This window comes from Rhincodon typus, chromosome 4, assembly GCF_021869965.1.
Source record: "Rhincodon typus isolate 14 chromosome 4, sRhiTyp1.1, whole genome shotgun sequence".
Classification (NCBI taxonomy): domain Eukaryota; kingdom Metazoa; phylum Chordata; class Chondrichthyes; order Orectolobiformes; family Rhincodontidae; genus Rhincodon; species Rhincodon typus.
This window is the reverse complement of record NC_063335.1, coordinates 56,951,223-56,968,212: the sequence shown is the minus strand read 5'-3', so window position 1 is coordinate 56,968,212 and position 16,990 is coordinate 56,951,223. Positions and strand designations below refer to the sequence as shown.

General features: G+C 41.0%; 1 protein-coding gene and 1 pseudogene across 3 annotated transcripts in view; both read right to left on the bottom strand.

Annotated features, from left to right (window-relative positions):
• Nucleotides 1-15,176, bottom strand: part of LOC109916756 (regulating synaptic membrane exocytosis protein 2-like) — a 913,938-nt gene extending 898,762 nt beyond the window's left edge. For all 3 annotated transcript variants that reach the window (XM_048595802.1, XM_048595803.1, XM_048595804.1), the window contains exon 1: nucleotides 14,475-15,176. In XM_048595802.1, the coding sequence (XP_048451759.1) occupies nucleotides 14,475-14,680 (206 nt within the window). In that variant the 5' untranslated portion in view covers nucleotides 14,681-15,176. The remainder of the gene's footprint in view (nucleotides 1-14,474) is intronic.
• Nucleotides 5,994-6,547, bottom strand: LOC109923357 (annotated as a pseudogene).
• Nucleotides 15,177-16,990: the final 1,814 nt, after the last annotated feature.

Below are 16,990 nucleotides of genomic sequence, written 5' to 3'. Positions count from 1 at the left end.
TTACTAATTTTTTTTTATTTGAAAGGTTGCTAAGGTGTTCCTCTCGACAGTTTTGGTGGCTATCTGTACACCTAGTGTATGTGCAAAAAAGTCTATCTTATAAAATTAAATTCCACAAAAAGGATTTGGGAAGTTACTATTTAACATCTCCTTACAAAACAGTACTAATAGTTCAGTCCAAAAATTCCTGTTCCCAGTGCTACTCATGTACCATCATCTGATGTGATACATGTTCAGTTACAGTGATGATTTGGAGAGCTGTCAAAATCACTCATTATAACCAAATTCTACTGCAGCTTAAAATAAATTAAATAAAATAAATGGGATCCAGGGAAAGCTAGCTAATTGGATTCAAACTTGGCTCGATGGTAGGGAGCAGAGGGTGGTGGTTGAAGGTTGTTTCTCAGACTGGAGGCCTGTGGCTAGTGGTGCCATAGGGGTTGGTGCTGGGACCTTTGTTATTTGTTATTTACATAAATGATCTGGATGTGAATGTACAAAACATGATTAGTAAGTTTGTAGACGATACAAAATTAGGAGGTATCATTGATAGCAAGGAAGGTTACCAAAAATTAGAGGGATCTTGATCAGATGGGGAAGCGGGCTGAGGAATGGCAAATGCAGTTCAATACAGAGAAATGTGATGTGTTGCAAATTTGGAAAATCAAACCAAGGTAGGATTATACAGTAAATGGTAAGGTCCCGAGGAGTGTTGCAGAACAGAGGGACCCGGGGGTACAAGCACATAGTTCGTTGAATGTGACATCACAGGTAGACAGGGTGGTGGAGCATGCCGGCCTTCATCGGTCGAGGCATTGAGTATAGGAGTTGGGGTGTTATGTTACAGTTGTGTAAGTCATTGGTGAGGCTGCACTTGGAGTATTGTGTACAGTTTCGGTCACCCTGTTATAGGAAAGACATAGTTAAACTGGAAAGTGTGCAAAGATGATTTACGAGGATGTTGTCAGGACTAGTAGGCCTGAGTTACAGGGAGAGGTTAGCCAGGATAGGACTTTATTCCTTAGAACATGCAAGAATGAGGGGTAACCTTATTGGGATGTATAGAACTATGAGGGGTATAGATAGAATGAATGCATATAGTCTTTTTCCAGGGATGGGAATTGAAAACTAGAGGGCATTGGTTTAAAAGGTGACTGGGGAAAGATTTAAGGAGGATCTGAGAAGCAACTTCTTCATGCACACAGTGGTGTACATATGGAAATGGGCTGTCAGAGAAAGTGGTCGAGGCAGGTACAATAGCAACATTTAAAAAACATTTGGTTAAATACGTGGATGGGAAGGGTTTAAGAGGGGATATGGACCAAATGCAGGCAATTGGAACTAGCTGAGTGGGCACCATGGTCAGCATGGACCAGTTTGGGCCAAAGAGCCTGTTTCCATACTGTATGACTCTTGAACAAAGAACTGTGGATGCTAGAGATTTGAAACAATCAAAAACAGAAATTGTGCTAGAAACTCAGCAGGTTTGGTGGCATCTGTGGACAAAAGCATTGAGACCAGTGACACTACTTCAGAAGATGAGTTTCTCCAGCAATTTCTGTTTCTGTTGTGCTGTAGTTTATGTGGATCCCCTTCTTCTTATGCAGTCCATTCAGACAGAGGATGACTTTCTTCCACTCCATTTTATGGGTCACAAGTTGACAAAATAGTCCAGTGCTGGATCCACACTCAATCTGGTAAGCCACTGGCCCTAAACCACACCGCTTCCTCCGTTACATTGATGACTGTATCGGCACCGCCTCGTGCTCCCACGAGGAGCTCGAACAGTTCATCCACTTCACCAACACCTTCCACCCCAACCTTAAGTTCACCTGGACCATCTCCGATACCTCTCTCTCCTTCCTGGACCTCTCTGTCTCTATCTCTGGCAACCACCTAGAAACCGATATCCATTTCAAGCCCACCGACTCCCACAGCTACCTAGAATGCACCTCCTCTCACCCACCTTCCTGCAAAAATGCCATCCCCTATTCCCAATTCCTTCGCCTCCGCCGCATCTGCTCCCAGGATGAGGCATTCTACTCCCGAACATCTCAGATGTCCTCGTTTTTCAAGGACCGCAACTTCCGCTCCACCCCCCACCCCCAGTGGTTGAGAACGCCCTCGACCGTGTCTCCCGCATTTCCCGCAACTCATCCCTCACACCCCCTCCCCGCAATAACAACCAAAACAGAATCCCCCTCATCCTCGCGTACCACCCTACCAACGTCCGGATCCAACGCATCATCCTCCGACACTTCCGCCATCTGCAATCCAACCCCACCACCTAAGACATTTTTCCCTCCCCATCCTTATCTGCTTTCCGGAGGGACCACTCTTTCCAGGACACTCTTGTCTGCTCCACACTCCCCTCCAGTCCCACCACACCCAGCACTTTTCCCTGCAACTGCAGGAAGTGCTACACCTGCCCCTACACCTCCCCCCTCACCCCCATCCCAGGCCCCAAGAAGACTTTCCACATCAAGCAGATGTTCACCTGCACATCTGCTAATGTGGTATACTGTATCCGCTGTTCCCATTGGGGCCTCCTCTACATCGGGGAAACCAAGCGGAGGCTTGGGGACCACTTTGGGGAACACCTACTTTCGGTTCGCACTAAACAACTGCACCTCCCAGTCGCAAACCATTTCAACTCCCCGTCCCATTCCTCAGACGACATGTCCATCCTGGGCCTCCTGCAGTGCCACAACGATGCCACCCAAAGGTTGCAGGAACAGCACCTCATAGTCCGCTTGGGAACCTTGCAGCCCAATGGTATCAATGTGGACTTCACAAGCTTCAAAATCTCCCCTCCCCCTACCGCATCCCAAAACCAGCCCAGCTTGTTCACCAACCTGTCCTTCCTCCCACCTCAAGCTCAACCCCCATCTCCTACCGACTAACCTCATCCCGCCCCCTTGACCTGGCCGTCCTCCCTGGACTGACCTATCTCCTCCCTAACTCCCCACCTACACTCACCTTTACTGGTTCCATCCCCGCCTCTTTGACCTGTCTGTCTCCTCTCCACCTATCTTCTATCTGCCTCCCCCTCTCTCCCTATTTATTTCAGAACCCCCTTCCCCTCCCCCATTTCTGAAGAAGGGTCTAGGCGCAAAACGTCAGCTTTCCTGCTCCTCTGATGCTGCTTGGCCTGCTGTGTTCATCCAGCTCTACACCAGGTGTTTTTTTGAAGAGGAGGGTGGGGTTTTCACACACTCCTGCTGGTTACACTTGACCAACAACTGGCCTATTAGAGACATTTGAAATAGTTGGTGCCTCCATGGATGCTTCTTCTCCAGTTTAGACAGCCTTGGGAAAGAGGTTCTCAAGTCAATGGGAATGTTACATATTTTCTGAAAGGGAGATTTTGAGGAAGTCTTTGTAGTATATCCTCTATCTTCCTGGTAACTATATTCTGTGACAAAGTTCAGAGTAAATAGCTTGTTTTGGGAGTCTTGTGCTGGCATGTGGATGCTGTGACACACCCAACACAGCTAATTGACTGTTCATAGTGACTTGATGCTGGGCCCTCAGGCCTCACTACTCAGGGGCAGGTACACTTCCTTCTTCCTAGAAAAAAAAAGAAGGCATGCTTGAATTTCTGACACTAAGTAATGCCATTCTTTTATGCCCAGAAAGGGAGCACCTCCAAGTAAATTTGGAAAGAATCCTCAGCTGGGAATGATCAATAACAGCAACAATGTAAGTGGTACCTCATTAAATAACTCCAAGAGCTTGAGAGAGGCTGGTAGCTGTCATTGAATATCAGTAATGCAGATGGCACTCCTGAAGCCAGAAGCCCCAGCAAACTGGCAGTGTAAAGGTGCAACCTGGATAGTGCTGACCCCTTCATAAAGGGGTCAACTTCAAACATTAACAAAGTTTTCCAGTTGGGCCTTCTAGCTTCGATGACAGTCAGATGGCTAGTGCCATGTTTGTCTCACCCTTTCTGCCCATTACCAGTTGTCAGGTACCCAAGTCACAATTATATCACAAGAATCATTATCACAATTATGAGATTGGAACAAGATAACAGGTGCTCTGGTCCAGGATCTTTAATGCCCACCTGAACAAATACATGTTAAGTCAAAGGAGTACACTCTCAACAATGCAGAAGACTCCCACTACTGCAAGGTAATGTCATCTTATGAGTACAACTTTCCTGGAGTGTGATCCTCTTTCCTTAACTAGATATACACTTATTACCTACTGAGCTGTGGCTGTGGCAGTGGCAATGGCCTTATCTCTGCAAGAAGAGTACAGATTTCAAATCCCACCTTCTCCAGAGATGTGTAATAATATCTCTGAACTAGTTGATTAGGAAATATTTACAACCATTACTTGGAGAAGGGAAGGGGCCACAAAAAGCTGCACTTGTAGCAGAAGTTAAAATAGGATATTTAAAAACATGTTTAACAGGTGTGGTATTTGCATGCCTTCATGGTGTAACCAAATTAATGTAAAAAGAACATACTGTTCAGCATTATTTCTTGTGGCAGAAGTTTTACATACATTCATTTTATCTTAAACTTTAAAATCCCTTACTAAATTTACTTTAGTTACGAACTAACACAAAATAAAACTTAAATGAAGCATAATTTTAAATCACAGAAAATCGTTTTCTTTGCAGAGCACTCGGCAATCCACTGTTTTCCAGACATAAATACTTCAATTACAGCACTTGTAGTGAATATAGGTAAGGCACTTACATTGATATTAATATATTGTATTCCTTCAAGAAAATTACTGGGGGAGTGATCTGAAATGGAAAAACAAGCTCACTAGTTCTACTGGAGCTAATGCTGTAAGCTTATTTTGGACCCTTTGGATGGATCAGTTTTAAAGCAACGGTCTAGTTTATTCATTACTAAAACCAGAGGACCATGCAATGGACTTCCTTTAGAACAAAAGATATGTGTTTTCTCTTTAACAAGATATGCGTAACTCCTATAAATAGACTGCAAAGTGATTAATCACAGTTGTTACCATCAAGTTCTTAGCTGCAAGCTTTTCATTCATGTGGCACTCCTATAAGAAGCAATGCTTCACTATCTTTTTCTTTCTCATTCGTATTTGTCCTCATCTTTTGTGCCTTTCCTTCTAACCTTGATCTTTTTACTCTTTACCTTATTCTGTATGAGCTAAATGATTAATGGTATGTTGCAGAAGGAATAAAGTAATACCTGGCTGAAGGATTACCACAGCATTCACAGCTCCATGGAAAGTTCCCTATTAACTTTGGAGAGCCACAAAATTATAATGGAGGACATTTAGTTTACTTGTATTCCTTCAGGGGACGTTGGTATTGCTGACTGAGCCAGCATTCTTTACACATCCCTAATTGTCGAGAAAAATTGGTGGTTAGCTGGCTTCTTTAATTGTAGACTTACAAATCCATGAGAGAGGGAATTATAGGATACTACCTACCAAAACCAAACAAGACGATGTACTTCCAATTCAGGATGACAATTAACTTGGGGGGGAACTTTCAGGTGGTGTTCCCATGTATTTTTTTTCCCTTGTCCTTCTACACTGGTATTGCCCTGGGAAAGTCACACCTCCATAGTATTATTTTGCTTTCATTTTCTCGCCAACAGAATAATGCAATGCTATTTTGTTACCATGGGACAGAGCCCTCTGTGGCAATGAGTTCCACAGATTCACTACCTTCTGGCTGGAGAAATTCCTCTGTATCTCAGTTCTAAAAGAATTGTCTCTTCACTGAGACTGTGCCCTCGGGTCCTCATCTCTCTTCCTAGTGTAAACACCTTCTCTACATCCAGGCCTCTCAATATTCTGTATGTTGCTTAAAATATTTGCTGTAGTGTGAATATTACAAAAAGGCCTGTACAGTTTAAAACTCAAGCTACGTTTTACTTTGTACTATGTACACACCAATTTACAAAACTGAAAAAGGTTGCAACAGTTGTAAACAGAGTTTAAAATGTTTTCAGTTTCACAGTAAGTAATTAAACCGAGTCAAAATGTACAATTTAATCATCATCTTCATTATCATTGCCATCATCACAATAGGATTCCTTCTTGACAGGTGTCTTTGTACTTTGTACCTTGCTTTTGGCATGATAGTCAGCAATATCCTTATAGTCCTCCATCAGTTTATAAGCTTTGCTTATGAATGGCTTTTTTTCTTCTTCACTGTTGCATGCCACAGTTCAACAAGCTTCTTTGTTGTATCACTAATTGATTAACCAGTACACTCTGCTTTGATTTTTGGTCAATGTTCCAAGCAAAGCAAGAACCAAGAGGGAGGCCTTTTTGGCACAATGGGGTCCTTCAACTTGCTACTTTGATCTGGCATGTAATTTTCATTTCTTGGTCATAATGAGTCTTATCTCCCTTCGCCGGTTTTTCAAATTTAGCCTTCTCTTTCAAAAACAGTCTTCCATCTTTCAAGGAATCTTTTAGAGAATACAGAAAAGTTAACAGGAATATCAGGGCTTTTTTTGTGTTCTTCATGGCAAGTCTGAATAAAATCAGTGCAACAGGACATCTTACTTCTTGGATTCCAAGGATCACATTTTGCCATTATGATGTTTTTCTGGCAGCTGGTGCTGCTACTTCGGCAATAGTTTATGCCTCATGAAGGTGATTTGTTTAGTCCCTTAACATCAATGACATGGCCTAAATGTTCAATGGAAGTTGTTTTTTTTTTAAAGTTTACATTTGTCCTTCCTCACTCAGATTATAATTTAAGTCTCTGCAAAGTAGCATCTAAGGTGTGGAGATACTTTTTTTCATTTCTGCCCATGTTTAAAATATCATCTAGATAACACTGGACTCCTTCCAATGCACTTAAAATCTAATCCATGGCGCACTGGAACAATGCAGGTTCAACATGATTCAAAATGGAAGTATTTGTATTTGAATTGTCCTTTATATGCCACAAGTATTTCTGTGGCTCACTATCTACATTCGCCTGAAAATGGGCTAGACTAAGGTCAACTCTACTGAAAAGCTGACTTCTAGCCAAGCAAATAGGTCATCAATTAAAAGGCAAAGGATACTGTTCAGCATACAGTACTGGATTATAGCATACAGCATTCAGCATACAGTACCTTAAAATCACCACAGATGCAAAGCAATCCATTTTTCATCATCACTGGTACAATAGGTGTGATCCAATCACTTATATGTACGAGTTCAAGATGTGCATTCTTGACTAGCCTCTTGAATTCTACATCAACCTTGGGACTGATTGCATAAGTCACTCTTCTGGCTTTGCAATATTTTGCTCAATTCTCATCTTTGGTTTTCAATTTCACCGAGATCTTTCCACAATGGCATGTTTCTTGAGAACTTGTGGTAGATCAGACTCAGAAACTGACAAGCGATTTACATCAGACCAGTTAAATTTGATTTTCTCAACATGTTCTTCATAATAAGATCGGAAAAATTTCCTTTAATAATGTGCAAAGACAAATATTCAGACTGAGTGTTTAACTGAACATTAAAAACTCTTTAAAGGCACTACTTTGCCTGTGTACATCCTTAGTACAATTCTGAAGGTTATAGCACAATGTGAATCAGCTGCTTCCAATACACACTTTCAGGTATCAATGGAACCAGTGTTCTGGTATCCACTTCTATTCTTACTGTTTTGCCATTCGGTAAGGAAATGACCCGGTATTGGTTGATGTTTCCAGTAATGGCTGGCATATCTAGTAATAACTTCTCCTCAGACTGAGTTTGGATTTTTCTCATGGTCTTTTTGTACCATGTAGATGGTCTTCCTACTCGTCATTTTGAGTACTGTTATCATCTGTTGTTCACGTTTCTGCAAACTTTTGTTTTTACACCAGCAATTTATCTGACCTGTTTTTCTCAACTAATGGCAGTTTTCAGTCTGCTTTAGTGCACATCTCTCATCTGCCATTTTGTGAACGCTAATTCGTGAATTTAGCTGTTGAGCTTCTGTGGCTGTTAGATCCATCACAATTGCTATTTCTTTTAAGTCTAAGTTCTTTTCGTCAGTAATACCTTCTGCTTGATTTACAATGTAAACCACCTCACTAGTCTGTCTGAGAGAATGTTATTTAAGTTGTCTGCAATTTGGCAAATGTTGCTAACTTCTTTAAGTTTTATCCGAATCAGGACTTACTATCATGCTTGTTGTGTTTGTGGAATCTGAACCGCTCAGCAATTACAAATGGCTTTGGTGAAAAATGGTTCTTTCGGGTTCCTATTATTTCTTCAAAAGTTTTGGAACCTGGATTCTCCTCTGAAGCTTAAAAGATTTTTCCCCTATAATACTTGAACACAGGGAAAACTAAACCTGCTAAAATTTTGTCAGCTTGAACCAAGTAATGGAATCTCTCTGCGCAAGTGTTCCAGCTCACTGTATTTTCATCGTATGGTCCCATATTGTTCTATGTACAACAAAATGTAATAAATGACCTCACTTGTTCCAATTATAACAAAGTATTCCTGAGGCTGCTGATTTTTATTCCCACCCTGAGACTACATGAATTAAGTGCACAGAGGCCAGTAACTTGTCACCAAGTCACCCTAGATTTGCATGTGCACAGAACAAGGGCTCTGACCAGCCAGCTCAGAGTCAAGCCCTGAAGACTCCTGAATCCCTTGTGTATATCTGTCAGCCATGGCTCCCGGATTGGCCCAGCTTAATAACCCTAATCAAGGATCTCAGTCAACAAGATCCATCCACACCAGCGCCCCCCCACGTCCAAGGATATAGGTCCAGTCTTTCTCTTGTCGTTTCTCCTGGGATATTTTATCCCCAGGTCCAGTTCATCTAACAGGGACTCAGATGTGGGTGGGTACGTAGCAGGCCTTAGCTTGTCTCTTACATCCGGAGCATCTCAGGAGAGTTTCCTCCTCTGCTTCTGGCAGTAACAGTATGAAGGCTGTATCCATCTCAGATTCCGAGGTTTCCCCTACACTAGACAGAGGGGGAGAACCCACTGACAGGCCTTCTGGCTGTTCTGAGGGGCCAGGTATGTTTTAGTCCTGCCCCATTTGCAAGGTAACAACTTTCAGGTGGTCCACATGTTTGTTCAGGACCGCCTCACCTACCTGAACCTTGTATGTCGTGCGACCTGACCCCACATCAGCCTCACCTTGTACCCACGCATGGCCATTTCTGTGGTTCCAGCACCAAACTTTGCCCCCTGAAGTAAACAGTCTCTCTCACTTTGAGGAAGAATTGACATTCCTGTTGCCATTTCCTCTCTGATACCCAATCTTCTGCTTCTAAAGCTTTTTTTCCTTACTGATTTTACATCTCAAGACATGTTCCCAGGCTGATTGCTTGGAAACTACTAATAGTAGCATATCTGTTATCAGCCTCTTACCTCTCCATAAAATTGCCTTGGCCCCTTTCTTTCTCAATCTCTCCGGAGGTTGTAAAACTAGGTAAACAAATAAACATCTAACAATTACTTTTCCAGATGGTTTGCTGGTTATTTAGCTAAAATTACGTGATATTTTAAACACAATTTTAAATTGACTTTAACATTTTAAAATGTTAAACTCCACAGACAGAAAGCTAAAATCCACTTTTCCTCCATGTTAGGATTCAAGTTCTCAAAATAATAATGATTATTATAAACCTTCATAACATGCGGCTGCTTTAAATCAGGCCAGATTTTGCTGAATAGTGACCGAGTGTTGTTACTCTCACGCAAAGTGTTTTTTGCACTTTATATACTGAAGTTTCCATAACCCAATCACCCAGAATTCAGCACCCACTACAAGTCCCCTGGGCCTTGTGTGAACAAGGTAGGCAACTAATTCCTCAAACAAATTGAAGAATTGTTAATAAGCAGTGCAGAGTCTGAACCAGGAAATGCAGGTTTTATCGTGAACTAAACATCAAATTAGGTGTACAAAAAAATTGAGAGGGCTGGGCAAGCTGGATTGAGAGAAAACTGAAGAAGCCATAAAGATTAAAATCTGTGCCTTAAAAAATATTCTCCAAAAATAATTAAAACCCAAAAGAAATTATCTTAAAAGTTCATTTCTACTGCAAATGAATTTGTTTGGTATTAAATACACAGGAATGAGCAAAACCATGCCTATAAGGAAGTACACAAGTTTCATCCACCACAATACATTTGAATGGTGAGCAGACAGTGGAAACCATTTGGGAAATTATTTGGAGCGGACACTTTGGACAGCAACTTATAGGTTTTCCCATCCATTTGCACGCATTACTGTCTGATTTGCAAATGCACAATAGTGAGCACTGTTAGCCTCATCATTATTTTTTGAGCAGAAAATCCCAGTCATTATTTTAAGTTTGGTTTTTGAATTTGTGCCTAAGAGGCTTACAGTTATCAGACAGCTGATATGTAAAGTTTGTCCTTCTCAGAGGTATACAATTCAGGGCCCAAATATAAATCTAACTTACTGTACCATTCAGGACCCTGATCATTGTTCAAACTTTTTTTTGAAGCTTCCAAGCTACCCTCCTCCACATATTTTGATGTACACATTTGACTTTAACATAGGGCCTAAACACAGTATATTCCAATCGTGTCCTCATTAGATATTCATTCTGTATACTTCCTGTAGAGGATGTTGGGTCACAATCTGAAGTGGATATTCTGATTACTTTTCAACTTCCTCGGCTCATGACTCAGCTAATCATTGGACAGCCTGACTGAGCTGCAAGGCTAAAACTATAACAAAAGCAGAAATTGCTGGAAAAGCTCAGCAGGACTGGCAGCATCTCTGGAGAGAAATCAGAGTTAACATTTCAGGTCCAGTGATGCAGTGGTGCTAATTTACAAATCAGTGATAAAGAGAGAATAGAGTTAGATCTCTGCCGTTCATTTAATAACTCAAAGATACAAGATCTAATATTATTCATATATAAATGATTGTTCAACTGAACTGTCAGAGACGACCTTGTAACTCTCACTTCTTTCTTTATATAGCATTTTGACCAGAAATATAAATTTAAATCTTAATTATATTTTATGACATATTTTAGAACTTCTGATTTGCTGTCCTTTTCCCTTTGATCTAAGTTTCCACCGTTATTTGCCAAACTTGAAAAAAAGGCTAATTGGACAACATAAGGGCAAGCTTCAAAAAAGGAACGGTAAAGGGAAAAATATGGATCGAATGGAAAGAGAAAAAAAAAGTAAGACTGATCATTTTGTTCACATAATGTAGAAAGCTTTTGAAAAATTGGGCCCGTCATCTTAATTCTCCACTACCATTTAGAGTTCTTTACATTATCACTGTTGTTGGGCTGTTGTGGTATTGTCATTCTGTAACTAGATACAGCAGGATATGTGAAATATGATAGTTATAATTCTCCATGAATCAGAAAATGGATCAAGACCATTAAAATATGTTTTACACAGGCAAAGGAAGTTACATTATTGAAGAAAACTGTATACAGAATAACAGATACCCAGAGTAATTACAAGGCAGTAATCTCATCAAGTGGTTCAGGTGACAGTATAACCTATGAGAAAGAGACATGAGCAGTTTATAATACCAATCTAAACCCAGAGATGAAATTACAGCCTTGAAGTCACCTTCATGTAGTTTTTTTCTTCTTTTTAATATACAAATTGAAACTTGCAGGGTGATTTTCTTTCTTTTTTGCAAAAGCAGCAAGTTCCATAGCCGATAGCACCTGATTACTTTCTTGTCATAAATTTATAGTAAATTCTGCAGAGGGATTAATTGCCCAACTGGGAGATAACCACAAACTTATCAAGTATGGATTACTTGGAAATACGCAGTACGCAAAATTGTATGTAAAAAGTAATGGGTTATTCTGTGAGGTCTAACAATGTCTTTAGCTTCTGTTCAAACTACATCAAAGCATTCACATTATGTTTTGTCACTTCTTAGCCTAATCTTGTATCAATGCATTTTAGCAAATGATACTGATTAGAACAAGCTTAAATCTTAACATCAAAAGAAAGAAATAAATATAATTGTTATCCTTTCACATGTTGCTTTCATTCTCATCAGTCTGGGTAGAAGACATTAATGTTAATGTTAAACTCCAGTTTGATTTTCCAAAACACTAGTAATTAGGATGCAGGCTGCAGAAAGCCACTTCCAAATCATATGCCCTCAAAAAGAAAGACTGTGCTTAAAATATCAAAACCAGCATGCACACTTGGTAACGGTGCATTAAAACGAAGTGTGAATTTATTTTGATGCATTTTTACAACGTGTATTGTGGCTTACAAGCAGTTCAAACAACTCTGGAAAATAACAAAGAGGCTATTCATGAAGTTGATCCCACATGCCAACCAGTCTATGATATCCAACAGTTAATAGCCAAACATTGGGCAAAAATATGCTTTCTTCCATTGTTGACTAAGATGTAAGCATTAACATTTTTAAGGAGAATCAGGAAACATGCAATGTTGAAAAATTCCCCTCTGCAGCATCAGTTGGTATTGTTATATCTATGTATCTACTCCATCAGACCACGTTTCCATCAATAGATTTCATACAAGTTCCATCTAAGCACAATGAAAAATCAGCACATACAAAGTGACCTGGATGGAATTGTCTTTTTTTCCCCCCACTTTGACACATGAAAGTACAATAAACTGCAACTTTTTAAGACACCTTCTTATGTCTTTATTCTATATTAAATAATATGCATTTTCAGGACAGCATTAACTATATATTATCTAACATTGCTTTCTTCTTACTTGATGACTTGTCAAATATCACATCTATACTTATTCTGCTCTGTGAAGTCTGCAGATTGGATATAACATACAAAAATCTGATTACAGGCACACATTCAGACAACCAAGACAGACAATTTGACATTCTTTTGCTAAAACATCAAAATGCCTAGGTTTATATGTTTTCTTAATGTTAAGATGGAATTTATTTCATATATGCAGATTTACTTGCCCAAATTAAAACTTTATCAAATCCTTAAAACTGTCACCCAATCTTACATGGCACAGGAAGTTAAATAACTTCATAACTTTACATATGATAGACTTGTTGCACAACTTTCAGTATCATCCTGCAATCCATATGAAAAAAAAATCATAAGACAAACGAACATCAAACAACAATTTGCGCCATTAAAAATCCATGAAACTGAACGGAGGCAGATCCACGATCAGGTAACTATTACTTCATATTCCTTTTCGTAATCTATGAATCTGCAACCTAAATAATTAAAAATGACAGTCAGCCTATCAATTTAATTTTGAAAGAAAACATTACATTCGGAAGCAAACCTCTGTTATCACAATGAAGAGATAATGACATGACTATCAGAGCAAACGTAAGCGTGCTAAGATACTGAATAACTTGTAGGGAGACAACAGCATTTTGGAATAAGTGAATGAATTTAAAAATGCATAGCCACCACAACACTTCAGCAGGGTATGACACCAACACCTTTCCAGCAGCTCCAGATGCTGCAGGTGACTGCTTCGTGATATTTTTCTGGTTCATTTTATAATAAGAATGAAATGATCGGGAACAGAAACAGTTAATTTGATATGTAATTAACTTCTGAAACCATCTGCTTCGCCACAGACTTACAACTTACGTTTTCGTTCTTCTGCCTATCTAAGGTCTATGGCTGGCTTTAGTTCGCCATTCCTCTCTCTCTCTGTCTCCCGTCTCCCGTCTCCCGTCCCCCTCCCTGGACAGAGAGTTGATCGTTTCCCAGTCTCAGTTTTTCGCCATGACTCTGGTTAGGGTGGTAGCTATTGTGAAACTGCCCAGGGAGTCTGATTGTGGCTGTGGCTCTAGCCTGCCGAAGTCCCGATTTGGTTGGGAGTGATAGCTTCAAATGGAGCTCTGGCGTTACTGGGCGCTGTCCACCGCTTCTGTGGTGCTGAAACCTTCCCACCACCACCACCACCACCCCCCCACCACCCCCCCACCCCACCTCCCCCCCTCCTCTCGTTGACCGATGCCTGCATGCAGCCAGTTTGGCAACTTTCCCCGGGCACCCCTCCCTGGTGGCGCTGATCCTTCCAGACTTAGCTCGGCGTTGTTTGCAGAGCCAGGGTTAGGTGGGAGGTAGAGCGAGATAGAGAAAGAAATGGCAGGGGAAAACATTTACATTCTGATAATCCCTCCACTACCCACCACAATTTTCCACACAAACGCACAGAACAGACCAACTCAGAGAGCCCTTAAACCGTATTCAGCTCAACTTTGAATTAAACATTTTTAAAGGAAAAAAAATACAAAGACAACGTTACAACTTCAAAGTCAGAATAGAGCTTCGAATTGGCTGCAACTGCAGTTGGAAGATGGCGGATGGAAAATCCAAACCTCGACTAAATGTTAATAACTTTAAAACATAAAATAAAATCATTGCAATGTTATGTTATAAATGCATGTAGAAATTTGTCACAAATTTTCCAAATATCCCTTCATTGCATTGAATGCTTTATTTTATGTTAGTTACATTCGCTCTCTCTACATTTACACAATTATCATCTGTACTGTTATTTTCTCCATTTCCTTACCTGAGCATGGACTGTTCCTTCTCTTCCTCCTGGCGTTGTCTATCCATGACGGCCAGGATGATCTTCCTCTCCTCCTCGGTGAGGTGGCTGAGGTCCGGCATGTCCGACATGTCGGTGGCCGGTGGAGGAGGTGCTGGGGCCGGGGGAGATGGATGGGGCTGAGGACCGGGCTGACGTGGGCCCCGAGGCCCGACAGGAGCCGACATCTTTCTCTCTCTCCGAACCACAATAACGGCGACGAGAAGAATCAGAAAGAGCAAAGTGGTACAGGAGCGAAGGCCCCAGCGCAGACGGCGCGCTCGCCGTGCTCACCCTCCCGGGCAGCAGCTCCCAGGCCGGGTGGGCGAGACCGCACCACTCACCACCAAATTACTGCCACCGCTCTCTGCAACTATACGCTTCATAATTCCCTCTCTCCATTTATGCATTTGCACCTTGAGAGCTACTGGATGTGGGAGGTGGGGTGGGGGGATTCGCAATTTTTAAAATAATTATATTCATTAAGAACAGCGATGTATTTTCCCTCTGGCTACTAACCCCCAGAACAGTTTATTTCTGCAGCCTCCCTCTCGACTTGTGCAAGAGGGGGGCAATAGAATCAAACAAATAAAAACTCAAATGTTCTTTTTTTACAAAATAAATGCTTATGAGGGAAGACAAGGCGGGTCTAACTCCGGCACGTAAGGCTGTCTCTCTCACATACACACGTACAGACAGACCGAAATCGATTGACTGATCGAGTCAGCCGGAACGCGCCTTCATTTACGAGCGGACTTCCTGCAAACTCCGCACTGGAGTATTGATCAGGATCTGGAGCAGAGTCAATTGTATTCGGCTCTGCTCCCGCCCTCGCCAGCCCGTCCGCATCAACTTTCCCCGTCCCGCCTTGTCCAAAAGCAAGAACAAATCAAATTCCGTTTGCAGCCTTTATGTTGTGATATGATTAAGGTCGACCCCGTTTGCCATTTTTTAGGGCTGTGTGACGTTACCCGTTCTCTGAAATTACCCTAGCAAAGTCAAATCATTCAGTGCAAGGGGTAGACAAGCAATAGTGGCATTGTGGGAAACGCCGACATCCCACTAAAAAAATAAGGGGAGGATAAGTATGCATGTTTTTTTCTGAAATACCACCATACACGAGCACTACCTAATTTTATGAATGATTCAAACCCGTTTACCTTTGCTCGCTATGAGAGAAACTGCATTTGACTTTGCAGTCAAGTTGGGTTCAGGTTAACTTTAGTGGTCTTGTACACACACATATGATGTTTTCAATCATCTTCCACCAGTATCATGCTATTTCACCAACAAAATTAAGCCTCCGTTTCCGAGGCCTAATTTAAACTTGAAAACACTTCGTGGCAAACATTGGGATATACGAAGAAGTCATATCGGACCCGAACGTTAACTCGTAAGTTAACCTTGCTGAGTTTCCCCAGCAATGTTTTTTACTTCAGATTTCCTGCATTCCCAATATTTTTCTTTTCTTCTGATACATCTATATCGTGGCGTTTCGAGGAACAATTAAAATTCGTCATCCAAAGATCTAGTCAAATAACTTATGTTGAAAGAAACACTTCATTATAAAACGGTAGGAGATAGTTGTTGGTATTGCTTTAAAGTCCGAAGTCATACGCCCACCGTTGCAGGTTTAGCGTCTCGAACAGCAACGTGTATAGCGACCCTTTATCTCCTTTTCACTTGTTATTGGGGCGGGGGGGAATTCCAACCCGAATTTATCTAGCTCCAAGGTAGGAGCACCACCTCTGCCGCACAACCATCCTCTTAATCCCCCTTTTACTGCTTGGATCTGCAGTTTCTGCAAGAATACTTACTAGACTGCGTGCAAGATTAAAAAAAAACAAAAACTAAGCATTTGCCGGTCAGCAGAATCTTGGTGTTTTTATTCATTGCTAATGGAAAAGCAATTGATAATATAGTCAAGAAAGACTGGGGATCAACTGATCCAATATTTTCTGGCCAGTGTGGAATTACTTCCTCTTGACGAGACAATCTGGAATAAATTCTGAATGAATGGTTACTGAACTGATGCGTTAACTCCGTTTTTCTCTCCACAGAAGCTCCCGGGCTGCTGAATATTTTCAGCAGTTTTTGCTTTTTCATGCCAGATTTCTAACATCTGCGATGTTTCGTGTTGTGTTGCAGTCGCGAGGGAATTAATTGTAATGCCTTGATTGAATTGTTGGTAACTTTCATGTTAAGAAGGCAAAATAGTGCAAAAGTTCTGGAGTTTCCAAAGGGTTTTATTATCAAACCTAGTGAAATCTGTAAATGTTAGAACCAGTCAAGAATACATGTGGAAATATTCATAGACGAGATATTCATCCTCAGAAATAAGTTTACTGAATCAAGCAAATGTAGTGAAAACCTTTTATTTAAAGACTTCTGGATTATAACAATCAATAAATAACATACTATAATAGTATAACTAACGGAGCGAGCAAATGACTCAGAATTTGGTTGCACTGTACTGGGAACTATTTCATATGGATGTA